Source organism: Medicago sativa, chromosome 7, assembly GCF_051527215.1.
Source record: "Medicago sativa cultivar Bolivia chromosome 7, Bolivia_mono, whole genome shotgun sequence".
NCBI lineage: Eukaryota > Viridiplantae > Streptophyta > Magnoliopsida > Fabales > Fabaceae > Medicago > Medicago sativa.
Window position 1 is genome coordinate 75,434,891 of NC_140755.1, and position 23,777 is coordinate 75,458,667.

The window sequence follows — 23,777 nt, forward strand, 5'->3', positions numbered from 1 at the left end:
AAAAAGTAAGTATAAATATATTCATCTAGTTTGTTACATTTTTTAAATGATATAGGAAAAATAAAACAAACATATATATACATATATATATATATATTCATATCGTGTTTTTTACATTTTTTTAATATTTAAATTTAATTTTATCTATTTGTTAATGTGTTATTTGTATTTAAAATTGAGGGCATTTTTTAAAAGAAAATTTTAAAGATAAAATATTGAAATCCCAGTCCAAATTGACTTTTTGAAAATTTTATATTGAGTATTTTATCTTTAAAGAAAGACAATTGCTATATCCCATGAATAGTCAATCCACGTATTTTATCTTAACCAACCAACTAAAAACAAATATGATTAATTTTGATGAAGCACATATTCAATCAATGACTTTTACGTCATCAACATTGTAGATCCGAAAACAGAAGTATTTTGATGGCTTGAATATACTCATAATTGTAGGCATATATATATATATATACTTTGTTAGTTTATGCTATTAACATGGATGTTGTTGTGAGTTTGTTTGCAAATTCATTCTTTTTGTTTTTAGTGATTTTGAATTTGTATTACATCGATTACTCTATCAATTTGAATGAATGGATATTTTTTATTTTTGAATAAAATTATTCCAAGGATATTGCAACATCTCAAAATTTATATTCAAAGTTGCAAGCAAGCACAAGACCATGTTGCAATTTTCCATATATAATATAGTTTATTTATAAAAATAATTGCTTGCTTCATGAATTGCTCTCTTGACACCACCAAAACAAAAAAAGAATTGCTCTCTTGACCGGCCGAATTAAAAATAAAATATACAGTGACACTTAATTCATGAGGCAATCATACACAGGTGATTATTTGTTAATTCAAAATAACACATGTAAGACAAAACACTTGTGTGACATAGAGTTGAGTGACATTGGTGACATTGGCCAATCACAATGTGTCAATGCTTGTGTTTCTCTCTCACAAGCATTGTGACATTGTGATTGGCCAAATTATGATTGGCCAATGTCACCTAAATCTATTTCACCCAAGTGCTATCCTTCTTGGGCATCATACAAAAGTTGACTTTTAACTTCGTATAAAGTATTAGGTTAATTATAGGGTGGAGAAGTAGCATACGGTAGATAGTGGACCAATATATTTCCACCATAATCGTGGGATTTCTGAACTGCTTCAATCATACTAGTTGCTTCAAGATACCAAGTAATTTAAGAGCTATAACACTTTCCATATCAAGGTCAAAGTAGCAAATAGGATATAAAAGAAGTTAATATATACATAAAAAAAAAAAAAAAAAAGTCAAATTACATGCAACATATCTAAAATATGGGAAGCATTCTCATTCCTAAACTGTGAAATTGGTGAGATTGAGGCTCATTCCACCGATGCATTTATTCAGGGCAAGGGCAATCAGTTGGACCCCGGAATGTAGGAGACACTAGTCAAAGGTCTATGAATGTCATGTTACATACCTCATTGGCAAGAGTAGGTCGAACTTGAAAGTTAGTCGAAGAATAAGCAAATAGTACTCAGTTGTGATATCTTTTGCACTTGAAATGGCTTAGAAAGAAACTTTGTCCCTCGGTTGTAAGTCCTAAGAATATTATGTACGATGTTGGGTTTTTTGTGTGCTAAAATACTAAGAATTGCATAAGTAAAGATAAAACAAAACGATAAATATTTAATTCACAAAGATACACTAGTTTGATTGATTGTGTGTGTCGTAAATGAAATGTACAAGAAGTACTTACAGAACAAAGTTAATTATACTGGTCAAAATGTCATTGCCTACAAAATCTTGCCATGACTTCACCTCATTTGGATATCTTTGCGGGTTGTGTGTGTTTCTTCTTGTTGGTGGGTGTATGCAGCGCCCCACTTTGGCTTGTTTTTCCCCATCTTGCGGCATTTTTCGTTTTTCTTATCCATGTGTGTCTTACAACTCCAGACTGTATCTCCATGAAAATAGTTGTTCTAATTAGTGATGCTTTAAACACGAAACAAAAGTAAAATGTTGAATTGTAAAGTTCAGTGTGTCTTTGACTGATTCTGACACACCCGCGACCTTCGTGAACTTTAGTGGAGTAAGAAATAGCTGCCTCTTTTGTAATCGTTTGGTTTCAGTTCTACTATCATTTGTTCGGCTACCAATTATTCTGTTAAACCTAATTTGGCTATTTTCCGTGTTCGGCTAGTAGCTTAAAATATGTTTAGATGTTGTTGATGGAAGCGTGAAAGTAGTCTAGGTTCGGTTAAGTTTCTTCAATTGTGATTCTCTTTGTTTCAAATGATTGACGTTGAGAGGGGAACTACAGATGTGGGTTTCCTAACTTCTACGGTGGAGCGTTAGGTAAGGTTGTTTGAGTTTTTTATCTACACTAAGAAATGAATAAAAAAATAAAGATAAAGAAAGAATGATAAAAGGGATAAAAATGGGAAAAATAGCTCGTTTAATTGATCGAATTAATGTGTCTGTTATAGTGTATGAACTGAGTATTTATAGCAAAAATCATGCAAATTAGCCGAATGTTGTGGCCTAAAGTGATGAGCCCTCTCTCATACGGGTTGTAAATGATAACTCCCTTGCTCATAAGATCCTACCACATTCAACTTCAGCCTCCTCCTTCTCATAGTGGTCTTTTGATATGATCCTTAATTCGTAGCTTAGTGGATATTATGCCTCTTCTCTCGTTCCGCAAAGTGGTTAGTGATGCTATAAACAAAGAATTTGAGTTTATGGTGCTGATTATGATATGCACTTGTGACATTTTTGTTGGCGCTATAAACAACCTCACCAATATCTAAAACATCACCTTCGCCAATATCTAAAACATCACCTTTGTAACATTTTCCATTCACGTAATCCAATAATTCTTGCAACTTGTTTGACTAGTTATGGGGATGAGATTACTATGGATGTTATGTTGCCAAGTTTTAGTGTCATGATTGGTCCGTAGACTTTAAAGAGTTTTGTGAGTGACTTGTGTGGATTTTTCAAAGTTCAGAGATGTTTCCAATCATGGAAAGTGTGTGTGGTTCTGGTGGAAGCTTGGTAGAATTTTGGAGTTGGTTTAATTTTTCTATGAAAGTATCCTTGTATTGTTTGTTCTTCTTTTTATTGGCCTACAGGATTTTTGATTATTCATGAAAAGTCAGATTCTATTTATATAATTTTATTTCTAGTGATGTCACATGTATGAAAATTGAAAAGTGTGTTTTGATTTTAATTTATGGACTTTCAATCATTTTATTAAGTAACAAAATCCTTCATATTTGTAATAAACAGCCAAAATATAATGGGACAGTGAATCACTTAAAAAATGATCCATTACTAAATAAGTCGTTATCCCACAGCAAGTTGTCAAATCTCTTTTCTTTCCTTTTTTTCATATCTTCCTTTTATTCTTTCTTATTCATAAATTTTTTGGTTTTCTATTTCCAAATTATTAATCAACATTTCTCTAGTTTTTATAATGAATAGTGTTTACAACTTAAAATAATCCATGTTGTTTTTGAAGAAGTAAATATAAGATAAGTTATTAGCAAAAAAATGGTTGTCGGTAGCCGAATGCTTGAATTAGATTTAGTTCATTTCTATGTAGTTGAACAAAGGGTTAATCGAATTTAAAATGGATGTTATGCATGTACTTGCTCTTACGGCACTTTTTAGTGTACTATATAGATAGAAACTTTATATTGAAAATTATGTCGTTTGTAAAAAAGTTAAAAAAAATTGATTTTTCTAACATTAGGACATTAGGACATAAGTTAGCATGATTTATAGAGTCATGTTAATTGCTAACTAGTGTCTTTGCAAAACTATTCACAAAAACAAAAGGTAAATTTTATATTAAAAAGACCATTTATTTCATTTTTAAGAGTTTGAATACACAAATTACAATATATTTTTATTATATTTGTTTCCTTAATTAATTTGTCATAAGCATTTGTTAGCATTTTGCCAATTTGTAATTGCAACAAGGCAAAAGAAAATGTTGCTTTGCTAAGGAACAATATTGAATTAAAGAACGAGCTTCAAAGACCAAATAGCAATGCAAATATGACATTGTCTTCTTGGTAGTAGTGAAATACGTTTAAACACTGCCGATGTGTATGTTTTAAGAGCATATGTTAACATTTTTTTGTAAAAATAAAATAAAATATATTATTACTACATGTTTCTATTACTATTATTCAAAACAAACAATATTATCTTAGGTTTCTAGTTAAGACTAAAGGCTCAACAAAACAACCATCTCATTGAGCAACATAGAGAGAACCGTCTGTCTCTTTTAAGCGTCTGAACAAGATCTAATTTGCTAAGACCGCAACGCAAGTAAATTCTAGTTTGTACCTACCTATATAAATCCTCCCGATTTACCAGCTACCTGATCCAACCACCAACCGACTTAACCGACCAAGGAAGTGGCCGGAAGTAGGCAACATTTTATGCTTCTCGATTTTGGTTGGATTTGGATGATTCAGTCCAAAACCAACCGATGCTCGCACTACAAATTGGACAGTGTGACTGCATTTTCTTTCCAGCGTGAAGATTTAATTGAAGCATTTCCAAATTCAAATACTTCATCCATCTTCCACCATTTTAATCATTTTGATTGGTGTTTAAAAGAATAAAAAATTCAAACAGTGAAGTTCCGCCAGTAAATTTAGTTTTGACATGTCATATTCTTTACTTGACATTTCATGAGTCTATAATTCAGATACAAAGTTTAGAGCAAACCAAAGAAAACATAGATTAAAGAATATTTGAGACAAAAATACAAATAGCAACGTCATATTGAGTCGATATTTTTCTCTAGTTATACAAAAAATAATCATCCTAGTAGATAAGCTATAGGCTTTTCATGCATCATACTTTCTATAACAACCTAACCGTTGCTTTTGAATGGAGAAAAATTCACCTCCCAGGGGGAAAATATGAAAAAGCCATGTCAAATTTCTCTTATTTGTTCATGTAATGCACAATCTGCTTACTAGTTCACGCTTCACAATACTCCCATAGGTAAGCAGAGTATCCTTAAGAATGTGCTGCAAATGATTTAAGATTCCGATGTAGTGACTGGAGGTGGACGGTGATTTCCTGGCCTCGATGCCCATGCTTTGCGACTCCTGTAATCCTCTATGGCTCGGAGTCTAAGTCTCTCATGAGAAGCATCCTGCGAAATCTTTAACCCCTGTATACAAGAAAAATATTTTCCACACAAATAAGTATAGCATGATCCATTGGGTAAAGCTAAGAATTTAAAGTACTTACTTTAGGAATGAAAGATAACTTCGGTGGGGCTTGTACAATATCTCCAAATTTTATCTTTTCTTGCCCAGGAAATTCCAAAATTTCATCGTCTTCGACCTTTTTGTGCTTCTTCTTTTTCGCTTCATACCTGAAGAATTTACCATGAAAGATAAAAATAAGCTAATGTTATGACTTATGAGTTATGTTATTTATTCAGTAAAAAAAATTCACAAGTCCAACTTCAAATGCCATATAAGGCACAACAACAAAAACACAAGTAGGTGCCATATACTACAATAACAATCAAAGCATTTTCTAAGTAGGTGGCATATTTGTTCATATTCATAAACAATACAGATAACAAACATTGGTGTAATATCGACTTATGCTGACTCCGAATATCCTCTGGACCGGTCATCAAGCAGAGTAAATATTTAACATTAATATCTTCAAACTAAAAGGTTGTTTGTAATTGTTCTGTATTGCCATCAAATCCAAACTGAACAATAAGACCATAGTGCTTAATTTAAACTACATAATATCATGGAACAATATTAACCATAAATTCTTCATATTGCAATATCTCAAAGATTTTATACTGATTTTGAATGCACCATTTGCAATTTTAAGGAAATACAACACTAAAATAACAGATTGGATAGAAATATAAACTGGTAATAAAAATCACGTAGAAAGTACAAAGTGCATCCCTTTAAACTCATTAAAATGGACAAATAAGTAGGTTTAAATTCACTTACTTCTTTTTGCGCTCCTTTTTTTTTAGCTGGGAGTTTGTTTTATCCTCGTCCAATGCAAACCTAAGATCTTTAACCTCTTTCCTCTTTCTTTTTTTCTTATTCTTATCATCATTTTCACTAAGCTGTTCATCACTGTGTTGTGGTGCCTTCAATTGTTCACTAGTATCACCCTGTTTCACCTGAGCAATTCCATCATTATCTCTGTCATGTAAAGGAAATTTGTGCACAAAAATATCCATTCAATACAATGAACATCGGTAGAAAAAATTTAATAATTGATCAGTTAAATTTTTATTAATCTTGACATACCATCACATATACTCTTGTTAGAAGTTTCCGTTTTTCATGGAGGCCATTTTTATTTTTTGTTAAATACATTGAGAAAATTATTTATATTTTCAGTTACAACTAGAGTCAATAGTTAACATAAATTGGAAGGACTACATTTTAAACAAAATCAACATCAACATATGTGAAAAACCAAGAAATGCAAACACTGAATATGCAAAGCACAAAAAAGGGTCTGTTAGGATGGGTGTGTTTGAACTTACCAACTGGCATAAGCACTTGTGAGACTATTTGGGAGAGCTTATGAAAACAACTTATGACATGTCCATAAGCTCTCCGGCATAGCTTCTGAAAACAACTTATAACTTACATGAAAACAGTTTGAATTAATTTTATTGTTTGTTGAAGACATAGCTTATACATAAACACTTATACGATAAACACTAATGCTATAAGCACTTAATTAAGCTGTATATCCAAACAGGGCCCAAATCCCATGATAAATCTTCACATGCCATGCTCACCCAAGAAAATAATCATCAGTACAACAAAAAAGCCAATGAATGCATCATGTGCTCATACCAACATATCTATAAGACCCCTTTAAGCAACTCAAATACAGCAAGCCAAATAGCCAATGAAAGTGCAAAGTGCAAACACTGAATATGTAAAGCACAACGAGGGACTGTTTGGATGGGCTGGGGCATATTAAAGCTTACCAACTGGCATAAGCACTTGTGAGGACATTTGAGAGCTTATGAAAAAAAAAATTATGACATGTAAATAAGCTCTCTAGGATGGCTTATGAAAACAGCTTGTAGCTTATATGACAACAATTTGACGTCATTTCATCTTTTATTATAAGAATAGCATATAGATAAGCACTTATATTATTAGGGTCTGTTTGGATTGACTTATTTGAGCTTATCTTATGGCATAAATGTGACTGTTTAGGAGAACTTATGAAAACAGATTATGACAATTTTCAAAAGCTTTTTCCAGCTTATTTCATAAATTCTCGAATATAGTTTATAAAAACAACTTATAGCCTATATAAAATAAATTTAACTTTGTTTTATCTTGTGCTATAGAAATAGTTTATGCAAGCTTTTCCATAAGTGTTTATCATAATAAGCATGCGTTATGCAAGCTGCGAATAAACTGTTTATCCAAACAGACCTAGTGTTAAGACCATAAGCTCTTAATTCAGATGTTTATCCGAATAGGGCCCCAATCCCATAATAAATCTTTACGTAACATGATTGTCCAAAACAATAATCATCAATTCATTCACAATTACATAAAAAAAGCCAATGAATTCATCATGTGCTCAAACTAACAGATCAAATACAGCAAGCACAATTATCAGACAGCAGAAACAAACACAATTTTCCAGCAAACACAATTAAACCCACCTCAATTTCATTTATCACTAACTCATATTAACTAAACATCACAAAAGCAATTTTTTATTTTAAAACAACAGTTATGAATATTAAAACCAAAAAATAAGAAGAAGAAAAACATGATAAAGCTTACATTTTTTACATGCCCATCATTAAATTTCTTGTCTTTCGATAAACCAGGAGAATCTGAAAACATGAGAAAGCAATGAGAAAGAGAAGAGTAAAAAAAATTGAAGCAGAAAAGGTGAAAGGGAAAGAGAAGGAACCATTTTGGTGTTTAGTGAAATTCATGATTTGGCGAAGTTTGAAGGGTAAAGCATCGAGTTGAGAAGATTTAGGCGGTGGAGGGAGGGCGGTGGAGCCACCGTGCGCAGCCCTGTAGTTCTTCTCTCTCCTTTTTCTTCCCTTACCTGCCATTCTCTCTCTCTCTCTCTCTCTCTCTCTCTACTGCTAAACCCTAATAATACTAATTCCTTGAGGTTCTTAGCAATTTTCTTTAACGGTGTCGTTTTGAAATATTAGGGTTTCTTTTTACACAAATTTGAAATATTTCATTTTTTTTGGATAACCAAGGTTCTGCCTCGAATCCAGCTTTGTGTATGCAGCAGCGTTAAAATTTGTACGAAGAGTTTGCCGCCAATTTAGGTCTCACAATGTTCGAGTGATTAGTCTCGGCAGTTGCGCGCGGAGGATACCCAATTTTTTAAAATGAATTTCTTTTTCTTTTTGTTTGAGGGATTTTAAAGTGAATTTCTAATCACTAAAGTATTTGATAAAAAAAAAATAATAAAAGTAAATTAGGGCCTAAGAAAACCTTTGTCAAAGAAAAAAACCAAATAAACCATCCAATGAATTTAAGACGAGCAAACCACAATTTTGGTCGTTGTCAAATTAGTCCCTAAATTTATCGAAATTACAAACATATTTAAAATTGTTTTTTTAATTACTTTGGTCCTCAATTCTATTTGTAGGTAGTCAATTTAATCCATATAACAAAAAGATATTATAAATTATTTTAAGACGGATGGAGTATTAATTATCTTTTAACCATTTTTCAAGGTTGTGTTTTACGAGTTATTTATGTGAAAGCACACCTGCAAGAGGTCTCAGTCCTCTTTTTCCTTATGTTTATTCTATGCGCTGAAGGAATTACATCAGTCATAAAGCACGTTGTAGGTCGTAGCCTCGTTCAAGGTGTTCAGGTTTGTATGTCGTCAATCACACCATTGATGATGTATTTTTACAGGTTTTGAATCTCAATTGAATGATGATCAAACGACCATGTTTGATATGATAACATGAAACACTTGACGAAAAAAGATTACCAAACTTTGTGATGGCAAATAGGAATCAACTTATGCAATCATCATCCGTGCAAAATTTACTTGCCTCGTGGCAACATGCTTACACAGGTCATGTGACTCAAAACGCCATAACATCTTATATCACAAGATGGGCTCCTCCACTTGTCGACTTTTTTAATTAAAATGTGGTTGGAGCCATATTCCAACAACAATCTTGCTCTGACATTGGAATGTGTATGAGATGAAGAGGCCGTTTTGTGATTGAAATGAGAGAATGGTGTCATGAATCTTTAAGTAGTGGAGTGTGAAGCCTGGGGCTTGTATAATGCACCCAGATGAATATTGGTAATTAGTATCACAAATGTTATTTTTGAACTAGATTGTAAAAATAAATGGCGTGTTATACTTGCTGTGAGAAGCCTAATAGATCAAAATATGGCTCCATAATAGACACAAGAATTCTCAGATTGTGTTTGTTATGCGAGAAGCAAATGGTAGTGCACAAGCTTTTAGCAAAAGCATTTAACGCTAGTGATTTTCATGTTCCTACAAATTGCATTATGAATTTGTTTGGTACTAATCACGAAAGATCATCAACAAAATGCATTTCTCATAAAATAAAATTAAAAAAACACCATCAACAAAGTAATTTGACATTACTGCCAGAGTCCATCGCTGTTTACAACATCAATGATTATTCATGAATTGGTTCCTAATTAGAGAAATCGTAGAATAAGATATAAAACAATATAACAACTCTTCACAGCAAACAATATAACTTATTTATTCATTACACTCACAAAATATTGAACACTCAAAACTCAGCCAAATCTAATCAATCCAAACATCTGAAAATCAGCAGTATTACAAGAAAGAATGGCCACTATATTTTCATTCTCAAATCAAAAAAAGTATGGGACAAAAATGGCTCAAACCTCGGTAGGAACTCGGAAGCTTGTCCAATATCAACACTTTTACACAACTGGAGGAGCAAAGAACCCTCCACTAAATCTATGAACCTAACACTGGTGGTATTAACTGGAAGTGTCACATGTCATCTCTGAATCATAAGGACACAACCAAAAATGCTTACAATCGAGTGTCACAACCTCAACCTAACTTTCCTAATTGATACTATGTATAGATAATCTGTAATCCACATATGTATAACCTAAAAGCTATGATTTTATAAGAGGCTGAAGTCCATTACCTTCCCAGCCAAGCTTGAGCATTTGATCAACCACTTTCAAGCTTAACTGCAAGAAAAAAAGTTGCATTGTTAATAGCCATGAAAAAGAGGAATTAAAACAACATATGTTTAAGGCGTAATGAGAGATTGGAGGTACAATATTTTAGTTTAAATGCATTTTATACACAAATTTTACAACTCATTTAGGAGTGACCTGTTGCTAAAAACATAATACATTCTGCCAAACGGCATCAGTAAATTTTCGGTTCCAAATAATGGGCAACTTTATTTACTCATTTTACAAAACCAAACTACAAGGTAAATACAAGAAGTTTATTCATTCTACCTGTTCACAAAAATAAATAGTAGGGGGGATAGTCAGGAGTGGGTGGGAAACTTCACTTCAAGGACCATTGATATTCTACAAAGACTCTTTAACTTAATGATATTTTGGGAAGACACTTAACAATAAAGATTTAACTTACAGATGGGTCAGTAAAGATTATCAGTTGTTTATCCAATGTCGAAACCAAAAGATTTGTGTTATCCTGGTTTAGAGTCAGAGCTGTGATATCCTGTCCTTCTCCAAGTCTTAATATATGAAATACCTACAGAAATTAGAATGGAAGAAGGATTAGTAAGTAGTGAAGAACAGTTTGCTGATGATAATACAAGGTAATAGTTACTAGATATTTGAAAATCGCCTTGTTTCATTAAAATTCAATTATTATATTTGAAATTTCAAATCTGCAGAAGAATTATATGACGATTCTCTCAATCAAAAAGGAAATATATCCTTACTGATTGGTTTTTCCTGATATATTGCTCTCATGGTGTATAAACATGAGGAATATAATCTAGCAATTTAATCCGAGATTAGGGGTGTAACGGTTCGGTTTGGATTGGTTTTCAGTCATAAAAATGTCCGAACCGATGAAACCTTCATCGGTTTGGATTGGTTCGGTTTTCACTGTTTTTCAAAAAAGAAACCGAACCAAACTAATCGGTTTGGTTCGGTTTGGATTGGTTCGGTTTGTTTAAAAATACAATTAAAAAATTCATATTCTCACAAAATATTTCATAGAACTTTGTATAATCGTATTTCATATTTTGTTTTTTCATGTTCTCTATTTTTCAAATAACTTTTTATAACTAACCTTACTCAATATTTCATACATATGATCCAAGATTCATTTATCAATCATTCTACAAAAACAACTTCATCAAACTCAAATATTTCAATTATCCATGATCCATACATGCATCATTCATCAACAAACACAAAAATTCCAAAAAGAACATGGAAAACGTGTATAAATCAATGACATAGAAAATGAACATGGAAAACAATGAAATATAATGAGTATAAATCAATGACATAAACATGATAAAACTAACTAAGAGATGAACGATCTCAGCGGTGACCGGTAGCGATGAACAATGGGTTTGGTGTGGTTGACAACTAGGATTTATTTTTTAGTAGAAATGAAAGAGTTGAGATGAGATGATGATGATGAGATAAAGTGAATGGATTAAAAGGTATTTTATGTTTGATTTTTATTTTGGGCCTAAACCATAAGTTTGTGTGAGGTAGGATAATATTAGTAAAATAAGGAGTGTGGTTATCATCGGATTGGTTTATCGGTTTCACGGATCTCGAAATGAAAAACCATGAACCAAACCAAACTAGATCGGTTTCGATTGGTTCGGATCGGTTTCAAACCGAACCAAACAAGGTCGGATATTTTTTCGGTTTGGACTTTCGGTTTCGTTGGTTTTGTCCGAACCACTTACACCCCTATCCGAGATCAATGTAAAATGGTAATTTTATATTTGACATCTTAATCATGTACCTCCAGAGTGTGCATATCCAGGAAGCAAATTGATGGTGATGGAAGATCTGTTCTGCTGTTTTCGTCAGTTTCTTCTGATTCTGAATCAAAATCAACACCTGACTTGTTCAACTGTGAATTTAAACCGTTATTATAGGTTCTCCCATTTTCTTGAGAATTAATTCCGATCAAAGCACTCATCCCATCATTAGAAATTTGCATGCAACTGATACTGCAAAAGAAGGAGAATTGTGCTCTTGCAATCGGAGTACCATTGAGAGTGAAGGTACTAAGAGTATGCTGTGATTCATTCCAAGTCACCACAACCCCTTCAGATGAAAGACAGACAATATCGGCCTCCACACCATCCAATCTTCTTATTAAACGTCCTCTTCTAATGGAGTGCAAGAGAACATCTGATGAATGAGAGCAAGAAACAACTATTCCAAGATTTGAGTTAACACAACAACTGATTATTTCACTGCGGTGCCCCCGAAGTACCTGTATAGGACCCTCAATTCGACGTCTCCGATTCTTTTCAATCAAGTGTGATGAACTCTTGCTGGTTGGAGAGAGTGTGCCTGTCCCAGTGGAATGTTCCGATACGACATTTGAGTGTGACACAAGAACTCTATGTATTCTCCAGAGTAATACTGTTGTATCTCGGGATCCTGTTACTAGGTAGTTACTATCAGGGGAAAGACCAAGGCAAGTTACAGGAGCACAATGTCCATACGCTGTTTCTAAGGTCTTAGCTCCATCTGATGATATTAGCCTGATGCTATTATCAGCATGCCCCCCTAATCAATCAGAAGCAAATATTTCAAATTAGATGTCAAATACACAGCTCAGGAAGCAACTACTACAAGATGAAGTACAAGTTTCTAAAATTCTATGCAACAGATGAAAAGGTTTTACTAATCATACACATCCAATGCCTTGGATGTTATAGCAATTCATGTTAGCAATGCTACACCAATCAATTTTAAGGCATTACAGTAAAGGCCAAGAATAAAAGAAATGTAAAAACCAATTTACTTTGATAGTGAGTAATTGTTTTCTAATTTTCGGTTCAATTCATATTATCCTCCTTATTCTAGTACTTGCATTTTGTAATTATCGATTTTCCTTTTCCATTTCTATTGAACAAAAATGTTGCACATGCCTAAATGCTCCAAGATATCCAGTTTTCTATCAGTTATTTTTCCTTAGCAAATAATGGAGCAAAAGAAAGTGCTACATAAGTAAATGTTATGACGTAAGCATCTAGAAAATCACATGCTTGTGGTTCACGTCTAGGAGAGATTCCATATAATTGATAATTAACTACCAATGTTGAAAAGCAATAGTATAAATCAATCATAGGAACTCTTTTCATAAAATAAATACAAAGGCATCATATGCAAATAATCTCAGGTCTTCTAGACTTACCAGTAATAATTTCTTTGTCACATGTTATAGAAACGATAGCTTGGCTTCTAATTCCAGAGGCAGAAAATGCAACAGCTTGTGGAAATCTCCACTCTTCACCAGATGAGACAGGTGCTTTGAACATCCGCATAAGTGCACCACCAGCAGAGCCTGCTGTAACCTTTCTATGTTGAAAAAGAAAAGGAGTTCCATGGCCATCAGGTGTATTAGGTTGCCACTTATGTTCTGCAACATGCGCTGCTGGTGCATTCATATCAACAACCACAACAGCATCTGAAGATGCATGAATTGCAGCTGCAGGAAGATTGCAACGTTCAGGTGATGGAACAACATAGGGCTTGACTTCATTTGGGTTGCGGAATATTGTCTGATATGAAAAGAAATATATGCATCAACAATCAAACATGAAACAATTTCATATTGAACATGGCAAAACTTTCATGAACAGTGAAGCAAGTATGAAACAACTCAAGGGCATCTTATCACAAGTTCATATTGTATTAGCATATATTTAATATGGCGACACTTTCATGAACAATAATATTCACAACATTTCAAAGATTAATAGTAACAAATATTATTTATATTGTTATGCCAAAAGTGTTCATTTAGATCTCATGTCCCAATACCTCCAAAATCTAAACATATTCCTCAAAATGATTACTGGGTAGGTTTGGCGATTAATATTAAATGGGAGTTGTTGATGGAGGAGAGAATTTGAGAGAGGAACTGATAAGGAAATGTTTCTGAAAAAAGTTACTTTCTGTACTGTGAATCTCCAAGTTGTGAACTCAGGTTTATATAGTACTTAAAAGTCAGTTACAAGCTCTAACTAACTTGCAGTTTCGTAACGGCAAGTCAGCAACTCTAACTAACAGACAGACATCTGGGTCATATGTGTCAACTAGACAAATAAAGTAACATCCATACAATACAGTATACTGTACAGAGTAGCGAAATGAAATTTTATTGAACTGTATGTATGTGGTGAGCAAGCTTCTCTCCTAACAAACTCTCAACAAACTTTCTTAATGCCTCACTCGATAGGCTTCCCTCTCTTTTATAACCAAAATTCTCCAAGATTTCAGAGAATATAACTACTTTTATACCCACAGCTTCTACAAGCTTCTAGAAACCATACTTGTGTGGGTTGGGCCCAATGATTGGGTCATCAACCCTATTGGACTATGGCGTTCTATAATTGTGCATAACATAAACCATACAGCAGAAACTATGTACTTCAACATCCCCCCATCCCCACTCCTAAAACTCAGGGTGACTGATAACTGCTGTCAAACCTGAGTTTGCATCTGAAAGTGAAGAATCTGAGCTTGGATAATGTTTGGTGAGAATGTCTGCAAGCTAGTCCTGAGCAGGAACATAAGTAACAAACAGAGAGTGATCAAGCACCTCCTAGACAGAGAAAATGTTCAATTCCAAATGTTTTGTGGAGTGTAGCATGTGTTTTTGACTCAAATAGACCGCGCTTTGGTTGTCAAAATAAATATCTGGTGCTAAGCACTCTATTTTAAGATCCTGAAGTAAAAAGACCTAGTAGGGATGACACAACTCGATAGCAATTCCCTTGGAAAAATTTTCGTGTTAACCCTACTCTGATAATTAATATCATTCAAAACCATGGGAAAAAATTATGACACTTTAACAGGAATATTTTTTTAGGGAATTGCTATTTTGAGTTTGAACTTTTAGGAAAGATTTAGAGGTTAATGAGTTGGATCCAAATATGGTTTATGATAGAACATCATGGCGTAATTTGATCCACGTAGTCCGGCCCCACTTAGTGGGATAAGGCTTGGTTGTTGTTGTTGTTGAATTGCTATTTTGAGGTCCTCAGAATCGATTAATTTGTAATCTTGAAGCTAATTTTATGGAAGTATCTCCTATTTAGGGAGAATATAATCCATTTAGTGCTGTATATATTTTGTTTTTATTTGAATAGATGTCATATATAATTGGATTAAATATGTTTTTGGTCCCTATAAAATTTGGAACTTCTAAGTTTAGTCCTTACTTAATTTTAATAGCTTTTTTAGTCCCTATAAAAATAATTTACATGTAGTTTTAGTCCCTAGTAAAAACAAAGTTTCTCTGATTATCCTTAAACTCTTAAATTTTTTAACGATTTTTTTGAGACAAGTTTAGAACATTACACAAGGTTTGTTTACTAAAATTTAAAAATTTTTAACATGAAATGAATTAAATATGAATATTTTTAAAAGACAAAAGTAACAAAAATATGGACGTAGAAATAAAATTTTGAGATAATTTTTTGCAAATGAACTTTTAGTAATGTTCTTAACACTTCTACAAAAAATTGTTCAAAATCTTAAAAGTTTAAGCATAATTAAACAAATTTAGATTTTGTAGGGACTAAAATTGAGCACAAAATTTTTTTATAGGGACTAAAAACACTATTAAAATTAAGTAAGGAAGGACTAAACTTAGAAGGTCCAAATATTGTAGGGACCAAAAACATATTTAACCCTATATAATTAGATTCCATATATTGCAAATTTACAGATTAGCCAGATGTTTTTGATATATAAGTTTCAGTCATTACATAAAGCTAAGTAAAACAGAAGCATGAAAAACAAGAGATGGGAAGAGGCAGAGCACACTCAGGCATACATGCATGCTTAGTGAAGAACTCAAGAGTCGAGATGTAATTTATCAATAAAAGCTTTTCAACCAAAAGAATCAACATTTACCTGCAAATGCAGAACTTCTGCTAACGGCATTTTCTTCAAGTGGGGAACAGTCAAAAGTTGAGAAGGTGTTTGTCCAAAATATGCAATTTGATCTTGCGTGGCACGCTGTTGAACCTTTACTTAGCATGTACAAAAGAAAATAGTAAGTTACATGAACAAGGAATAAAATTTGCAAATGTTTTCCAAAATTCAATTTTAAGATAAATCTCTGATGAATAAAGTTTCTGCATTTTTCCATAAAATTTGAAGACTAGAGTTGAAAGATGGTGAAGTTAGAGGACCAGAGTTGCCTCTAGTCTTGCATGAATCAATTCAGCTTATTGGCAACCCAGTCAGGAGGATTTAACACTTGAGTGAATTCCTGTAAATAATCTTTCCTTATGATGATTTATAGGACTAGCATATATGGCGCATGTTATACGAGGCGTCACAACTCTTTCATCTTAAAGGTGTAATGTGTTGCTCTGATTCTAAAAAAAGGTTGGCATTTGTACCGACGGTGTAAGGCAGTGACTTTTTATTGCAACAACTTGTTGGAAGTACTGGGTAAATAATAAATGTTGATAATCCAATATAATGAATGAAAAAGTGAGAAAGTATAGAAACCAAAGAAATCCCTCCCGCCACACTGCCAGATGGTGGGGGTTTCAGTCAATAAACTTGCACAATTACTTTTCTGGTGGTGGCTGTCAGTGGCCACAAAAGTTTCGAATGCAGGAAGAAGCATGGAGTTCAGGAAATCGGCTGTGGTGACTGGTGACCAAAGAAGGAGATGGATCAAGGAAAAAAAAAAATAAGAATCATGAATAACAACAGTATTATGATAGAATTTCAGAGTTTACAGAACTCAGTGGGATAATAGTGCTAGGACAAGTCACGGAAGTTTGTATGACTCTGACACCATATTGAAGGTATGACACGTTTTAAATAAAGGAGGAGGGAAGAAAAACAAATAAATACTTTGAATAGTAACTGTAAAACATGAAAACCGATCCTTAGAGATATTCTATGATAAAATTATGATACTATAAGATATTTTCTTATTGTTTAACAAATTAGTTATGCCGACTATAGCAAACATCACCAAAGAAAATATTATTAATGTGAAATTTTTGCAGACTTAAAATCTACAATTTGATCGAGCAAATCAGCACAGATTTCTCACTTTATTAGAAAATGTCTTTTTATTATTAGGAAAATAAATTATTCATGTTACTTTATTTTATCCAATCGTTCCTGAACCTGTGTAATAGTCTTTATCGTAATTGTCCTATTTAAGCAGTACATATCCTGCTGAATAATATGTAACATTTGCCAGCTACTTTCTACAATTAGAAAGCCACAAGGTTCGTAAGTTCAACCAGCCTGCGCTTCTTAATAAATTTTTGGTTAATGTCAATAAAGTGTTTTAGTTGCTTTTTCATTCATGATAGGACATTTTAGTGTTATTTGATTCATATCGTTGACCGCACTTAATAAAGTGTTGTAATGCAGGAATGTGGTGTAACAATAAACTAAAAGACTTTGCCTCTTAAATTTTCACCAACTCCATCTACAACTTGAATTGATGATACAATAAGGCCAACTATTTTTCTGAACATGGATTGCATTGCATTATTGATAGACTTGTTATAGGATACATACATAAATTATGATTCAGTGTAACTATCATGTGCTTCAACACTTATAGTGAAGGGAATGCATTATACTCAAACAAAAATATTGAGTTGAAAATATGGATAAGTAAAGGAGACATACGGGGTCAGAGATTTTATCAATGTCCACTGTCCCTTCATAGGTAATATAGAAGAAAACATTATTTGCAGCAACAGCTTCTTTGCCCCGTTGTTTATACCTGCATGGTCCAACTAATTATTGTAACAAGAAGTACAATAATACAAAGGAACTATTATAAAATGCATATTTCATAAAAATAGTTTTAAAAAAAATAATATTGGGGTAGCAAACTTATGAGAAAGGGAAAAACAATACAATGAAAAGAGGAAGCAGCTAGAAACGGGGCAAACATCAACACCCAAAAAACGGAGGTGCAACTGAAAATAGTTAAAAGCCTACCCAAATATAAGGTCAATCCATTCATGTAAATGAGAAGATGCATATTCACTCTCCAGAGCCTTCCGATGCTTATGAATAAAATCAATTGGATTTTCAGCCCAAGCAGGAAGTTTTACAGTATCTGGTATGGCAGAAATAAGATTAACCATGAGATGCATTGGAATATACATTGAAGTCAAACTGCTACAGAAAATCATAATAAATATACTGCTACAGAAAATCATAATAAATATACCAAGCTTTCCTCCCAATTGAGTTGTGCCAAAATCAATTGAGTTTTCGTTTGTGAGGACTTCAGGTTGGTAAAATAGCTCAGGAACCTGAAAAGGAGAATTAAAGAAACTTCTTATGATATAAGTTAAATAAAACCATAATAAGAATTAAGTATTAAATCTTGTTAACTATATTAAGAAAGAAGCGAGTAAAGGCGTATCAACCCGGCATTTCATTGTAAAGGAATATACATACCAACTCCTTAACATCACTCATGTCCTCAAGAACTCCATTCCAAGTACCAGAAATATCAGAAAACATCCGATCTGCATGGTCAAATTTTCCACCTTGCAGTTGAATAGCAAGGGTAGTGAATGGTTCAACCCTAACAAGATAATACAAAACCTATAAAAGAAGATAATGAACACTAGTTATTGCAGAACCAGCAACTAAAAAAAATTCACCAATGACAGCAACATTACATTACTGGACAATTACTTTTGCTGTTTTGAAATGAAATAAATAAAAGTAAATATCAGGCATCAGAAGTCACGGTGGTCCAATACACACAGAAAGGGAGGTTTGAATGTAATAGCAAAAAGAAACTAAACAGACAAAAATATAATGAAAGCATAAGTTTAAAGATGATATTCTTTCAGATGTTAAGTTTTCGTTTTGGGCCTGATATATTCCACAAACCTCACTAAACCTAAAATTTTATAGTATTTGATTAAGTTGTAAACTGTTAGTCCACTTATGTGTAAGTAACTGTATTTAAGTTGCTTTAATGTTACCATCCACCATCCGTATTGAACCATTATTAGCAAGTATATTTCTATACACGATCAAACCCTGATTTCCCTTTATTAGAAAAAAAAAAAAAAAAAAAAGATATATGAGCTCTACTGGAAATTCTGCATTCATTGTGGTCCGCCCCTAGTCGCCTAATTGTGGCATTTGGGTTGCCTTCATTGCAGCCTCAAACACCTTGTTTTGGGTGTGAAACGGGTGGATATAGTCCCACATTGCCTAGAGATATAGCCTGTGTAGTGTTTATAAAGCATGGGCAGCACTCAGCTTACAAGACGGTTTTGTAAGGATGAGTTAGGCCCAATATAAAAATCTCTATTCAGAAGGATGTAATGCTTATTCCTTTAGTGAAAATTTTATGACAGCTCTTAAAATTTGGGTTTGGCATTACTTTACCCAAAAAACAAGACGGTTTTGTAAGGATGAGTTAGGCCTAAATAAAAATCTAAAAAGCTCTATTCAAAAGGATGTAATCCTACTCCTTTCGTGAAAATTTTATGACAGCTCTTAAAATTTGGGTTCGGCCTTACTTTACCCCAAAAACTAGCTCTGGGGTGAAAGTTGTAAATTGTCAGAAGGAGAGGCAGTAAGGAGAGTATATCAGATGGAGGGTAGTCAAATTACTAGAGGAAGAGGAAGACCTAGAAAAATTATACGAGAAAATATTAAGATCTAGAGATTAATTAGTTGGATAGAAAAATGGTATATGATAGAACATTATATGGTCGTTTGATCCATAAAGCCGACCCCAGTTAGTGGGATAAGGCTTGGTTGTTGTTGTATACTATGGTCAACTGAAAGGCCGTTATTATAATAGTCTCGTACAGTAGCGTTTTGAAAATCATTTTCCCCAAGGGCAACATATCCCAGTTCAGGGCCAGTTCATAACTATGAATAACTTTTCTATGCAATTACATAATGTTGGAAGAAGTAAGCCAGCAGCAGCTGGACATACACTGTGTGTGTGTGTGTGTGTGTGTGTGTGTGTGTGTGTGAGATCTGTAACAGCCCGGTGGGCCCCTCGCAAGGCAAGGCACTGCGAGGGGCCCACCGGGCTGTTACAAGATCCATAGTGAAATTTAGGTGACCCACCGTTCCTGCACTCGAGTAGTGTGATCCGTAGTGAAATTTAGGTATGACTGGATCATCGAAGCTGGCATATCTCTCTTGAAATCTTTTCAGACGATCTGGGTTCAGTGCCCCAACAGGCTGCATCATATCAAAAGGTTAAATTATAAACTTACATATAAATTAAATTTAACACACGTTTTTCTTTAATCTGATTAAAGCAATGGAATAAATAACACCTTTGAAAGGTCTCGAAAAGAAGAAGGATTAGAAATATCCAAGCTCTCTGAATTGTAATCGGAAAGAATCCAGGGGAACACCGGATACTGCCAAGATTAGGTAACAGTAATGAATAAAAATTATGAAGACAGGATTAAAATGTTAAAAGGGGGGAGAGAGAGAGAGAGAGAGAGAGAGAGAGAGAGAGAGAGAGAGAGATCACCTGGGTAATATCATTATAACTACGCCCAGCCAGTGTATTGAGTTGCATTAAATATTCAAAATTGCTGATCTGCATAAGGGAAGTACAAAACTCATACATAAGAAATGAGTATGCTATATAATACAAACTATTTTTCTTCATCAATTAAGAATCTTACCTCCCACCTAGCCCAGCGCTCCATAAGTTGAGTTCTTTTCAAAAGTTGATCGGGTCTCTGCAACAAGGAGGTACTTCCTTAAGGTTTTTGAGCCACAACATACAGCATAAAAACTATACCACAAAATAAAATATAGCAGGGACACGAATGTAAAATAGCATTAACATGAAAGTAAAATGTTTTCAACTTCATTAGTATTTACTTTGACTGTAATCCCATGTGCAGAGAAATTAACACAAATTAACAGTCGGAACCTGTACTACCTGAGTAGCCAAATATATATTGTTTAAATGAGGAGGCCGTGCTTGAACAATTGCTCGATATGCATTTCTTCGCCCTTCACTGCTCTAAAGAGAAATTGAAAGGGAAATGTAAGATATATATTAATCCATTATTCAATCTCTACCTACCAGTTTAGGATTTTAGAGGACTATATATTTAGCATCTAACAAACTTAAGACCAAGTGGTCATGAATCAATCCTTGTCAGCCTCATTCTTCATAACTAAATCAAATTTCAGAACAAGGTACAATGGGTCTGTGCATTAACCATGCGTCGAGACCAAAAGGCTCTTGCCAGAAGGATCATGCAAGAATAAAAAATTGTTCTTGAGCCTCCAATAATAGCATAAGCTTTTAAGGATGTGTTTGACAAGGATTATAAGAGTACAAGATTGATCAATCATCAGCGAAGCGTTCAAAATTATGTCAGCATTGAGAATGGTCCTAGAACCGAATGGACTTTTACTTCTTTAGAAATAGAAGGAAAGAAACTAGCATATGCGAGAAATTATACCCCAAAATCAAAAAAGAAGTTTGAACGGTCCACCATAAATAGCTCCAGAGCACTTCTTCTAAGGAGGTACCTGTAAAGGAACTAACACTTGTAAACCACTAATAGCGGGTATATTATTCAGAATTTGTACATTGCATATGAACAATAGTTTTGACAGTAATAAAAACAATGAGGCAAAAAACTTAATGAAATTATACAAAAGGGAAGATGGCACTTCAAGAGAGACAAGTATTCAACTCTTTCAAAATTAAAGTAAATAATGCTATGAATGAGATCAAAACAGCTCATAGATAAATATCAACTACATTAATGGTTCAATGCACGTCCAACATATAACAAGGGGGCAACGGCCGGCCAACCACCCACTATCAAGATTCATATTAATCAACCCACAATCAAGATTCATATTAATCAATCCATCTTCGTGTCCACCTCATGTATACTCACTCTTACCATACTCAAGATGACAACAGAAAAATGTGGATAGTAATAAAGTCAAAAAATTGAGCTCACCTCCGACTATATATTTGATGGAGAGATGACATTAACCAGCTACGATCCTTTTCTTGGTTCCCTGCCTCAAAACTGGAATGAAAACCATCTGTTGCAGCACTGGTCTCATTGCTATAGTTATCAACTATAAAATTTATCCTCCTACTGGTGACCTATAACAAGAGTATACTGCTTCGTATGAGTGAAATTATCATACCTAAGACAAGAAAACTGTTGAAATTATCGGGCTTGGGAAGGGATGGTGATACAAAGAGAATATAGTTACATAATATGATTCAATCCCATTGTCATATGGGATTGAATCCTGATATCCATGATTTTTTTTTCTTTATTTCCTCGTTTATAGTTTTGGATAGCTTATGTTAAAGTAAATGCTGTTTTCTTTCCTTGAATCACGCCCTATTGACCTTTCCAGTTATTCATGTGTTTATTTCGTGGTTGAAGAATAACGCAGCAAAACCATTTTCAAACCTTTGTTTCCATTAAACCACTCAATAGTTCTATTTTTACTAAAATAAAACTCCTAATCAAAATTAAACAAGAGAAAAAATAACTTCCTAAATAGCATAAACTGTCCTCATGGATTGTGCATCGTTCTCTGCCTCGAAGATTCCTTATAATGTAGATATTCTAACTGTATATATAAGCAAAAGATCATCATACATCTTTCCCACAATGAGAAACATTAAGTGCAAAATTCTTCATGCTTCATAAATTCTCTTGTATGTCAACACATCCGCCTCAGTATGCTCACTTAATCACATTTTGCTAAGTGGCTATGAAATGCAGAAGATATATGCCGATACAGTACACATTATCGACAATTCGCGATAGTTTCAGTATCAAATGGAGGAATTCACATTCATAACTTGATACATACATTTTAGTCAATTATAATTTTTTCGAAACGTAGTCAAAATTATAATAATTTCTAATTTAGGCCCATAATACTTACTTGGAAGGTTCCCCGTATGACTTTAAGTGGTCGGACCATAGATGTCGGTAACTCAAGAACAATTCTTTCATCAAGTTCGCTAGGAACATACCCAGGTGCAATGGCTGAAGAACTTTGATCAATGTGTTCATCACTTGCATGTTGCGGACCACTGGATTCTAAAGATGCCTGAACAGATTGCTCTGCTGATTCGGAAATACTAAGCTGATTGTCTCCTTTATTTTGAACATCATCAACCCTATCAACTAAATTCTCAGCATCAACCTGTTCTTCATCTTCGTTGACTGCCTCCAATGAGATTGCTTCAGCAGACAAAATCGGAGTGCTCTGGTCATTTTTCTCTTCAGAGTATTCCTCATAATCAGCTGCAGAGCCTAAATGATCAGATCCTTGATAATTCCTCCTCAAACATCTTCTCATCCTGGAAGAACTTTCCATTAAATCTAGCTTCCAGAAAACCTACAAAATAAAAAATAATAAGCATGATAAAGTGAACTCATACTTTGTCGTTTGATTAAATTTTAGCAAGAGTAAAAGCTGGCCAGATAATA

The 23,777-nt window shown here is 33.7% G+C and overlaps 2 protein-coding genes across 7 annotated transcripts in view; both read right to left on the reverse strand.

Annotated features, from left to right (window-relative positions):
* Nucleotides 1-4,735: 4,735 nt before the first annotated feature.
* On the reverse strand, nucleotides 4,736-8,197 carry LOC146908502 (coiled-coil protein). Of its 2 annotated transcripts, none has more exons than XM_085730056.1 (5): nucleotides 7,979-8,197; nucleotides 7,846-7,898; nucleotides 6,019-6,188; nucleotides 5,282-5,408; nucleotides 4,736-5,201 (listed from the first exon to the last, which is right to left on the reverse strand). In XM_085730056.1, the coding sequence occupies exons 1-5, from the start codon at nucleotides 8,127-8,129 to the stop codon at nucleotides 5,067-5,069; spliced, it is 636 nt and encodes a 211-aa protein (XP_085586182.1). In that variant the 5' UTR covers nucleotides 8,130-8,197; the 3' UTR covers nucleotides 4,736-5,066. The 2 variants fall into 2 exon arrangements, with proteins under 2 accessions (XP_085586182.1, XP_085586181.1); XM_085730055.1 differs by having other exon boundaries at nucleotides 6,019-6,197.
* A 1,578-nt stretch (nucleotides 8,198-9,775) lies between these two features.
* The window catches only part of LOC146908503 (WD-40 repeat family protein / beige-like protein), a 31,089-nt gene continuing 17,087 nt past the window's right edge, over nucleotides 9,776-23,777 (reverse strand). For 3 of the 5 annotated variants that reach the window (XM_085730057.1, XM_085730059.1, XM_085730058.1), the window contains 17 exons: nucleotides 23,227-23,685; nucleotides 22,272-22,423; nucleotides 21,759-21,828; nucleotides 21,227-21,310; nucleotides 20,964-21,020; nucleotides 20,807-20,875; nucleotides 20,604-20,690; nucleotides 20,389-20,505; nucleotides 18,742-18,891; nucleotides 18,509-18,593; nucleotides 18,274-18,394; nucleotides 17,956-18,052; nucleotides 16,198-16,311; nucleotides 13,469-13,835; nucleotides 12,059-12,837; nucleotides 10,691-10,813; nucleotides 9,776-10,272 (listed from right to left, as the gene is read on the reverse strand). In XM_085730057.1, coding sequence (XP_085586183.1) covers nucleotides 10,195-10,272; nucleotides 10,691-10,813; nucleotides 12,059-12,837; nucleotides 13,469-13,835; nucleotides 16,198-16,311; nucleotides 17,956-18,052; nucleotides 18,274-18,394; nucleotides 18,509-18,593; nucleotides 18,742-18,891; nucleotides 20,389-20,505; nucleotides 20,604-20,690; nucleotides 20,807-20,875; nucleotides 20,964-21,020; nucleotides 21,227-21,310; nucleotides 21,759-21,828; nucleotides 22,272-22,423; nucleotides 23,227-23,685 — 3,009 coding nt within the window. In that variant the 3' untranslated portion in view covers nucleotides 9,776-10,194. Of the gene's footprint in view, nucleotides 10,273-10,690; nucleotides 10,814-12,058; nucleotides 12,838-13,468; nucleotides 13,836-16,197; nucleotides 16,317-17,955; nucleotides 18,053-18,273; nucleotides 18,395-18,508; nucleotides 18,594-18,741; nucleotides 18,892-20,388; nucleotides 20,506-20,603; nucleotides 20,691-20,806; nucleotides 20,876-20,963; nucleotides 21,021-21,226; nucleotides 21,311-21,758; nucleotides 21,829-22,271; nucleotides 22,424-23,226; nucleotides 23,686-23,777 lie in introns of all 5 variants that reach the window. The other 2 variants (XR_015020466.1, XM_085730060.1) reach the window with 2 other exon arrangements.

Bases quoted from the DNA above. Each gene is read 5' to 3' on its own strand.
- LOC146908502 (XM_085730055.1), bottom strand. From the start codon at position 8,129: ATGGCAGGTAAGGGAAGAAAAAGGAGAGAGAAGAACTACAGGGCTGCG. The intron at 6,198-7,845 runs GTAAGCTTTATC...GGAATTGCTCAG, and splicing joins ATGATGGGCATGTAAAAAAT to GTGAAACAGGGTGATACTAG. The intron at 5,409-6,018 runs GTAAGTGAATTT...TAAATTCTTCAG, and splicing joins AAAAAGGAGCGCAAAAAGAA to GTATGAAGCGAAAAAGAAGA.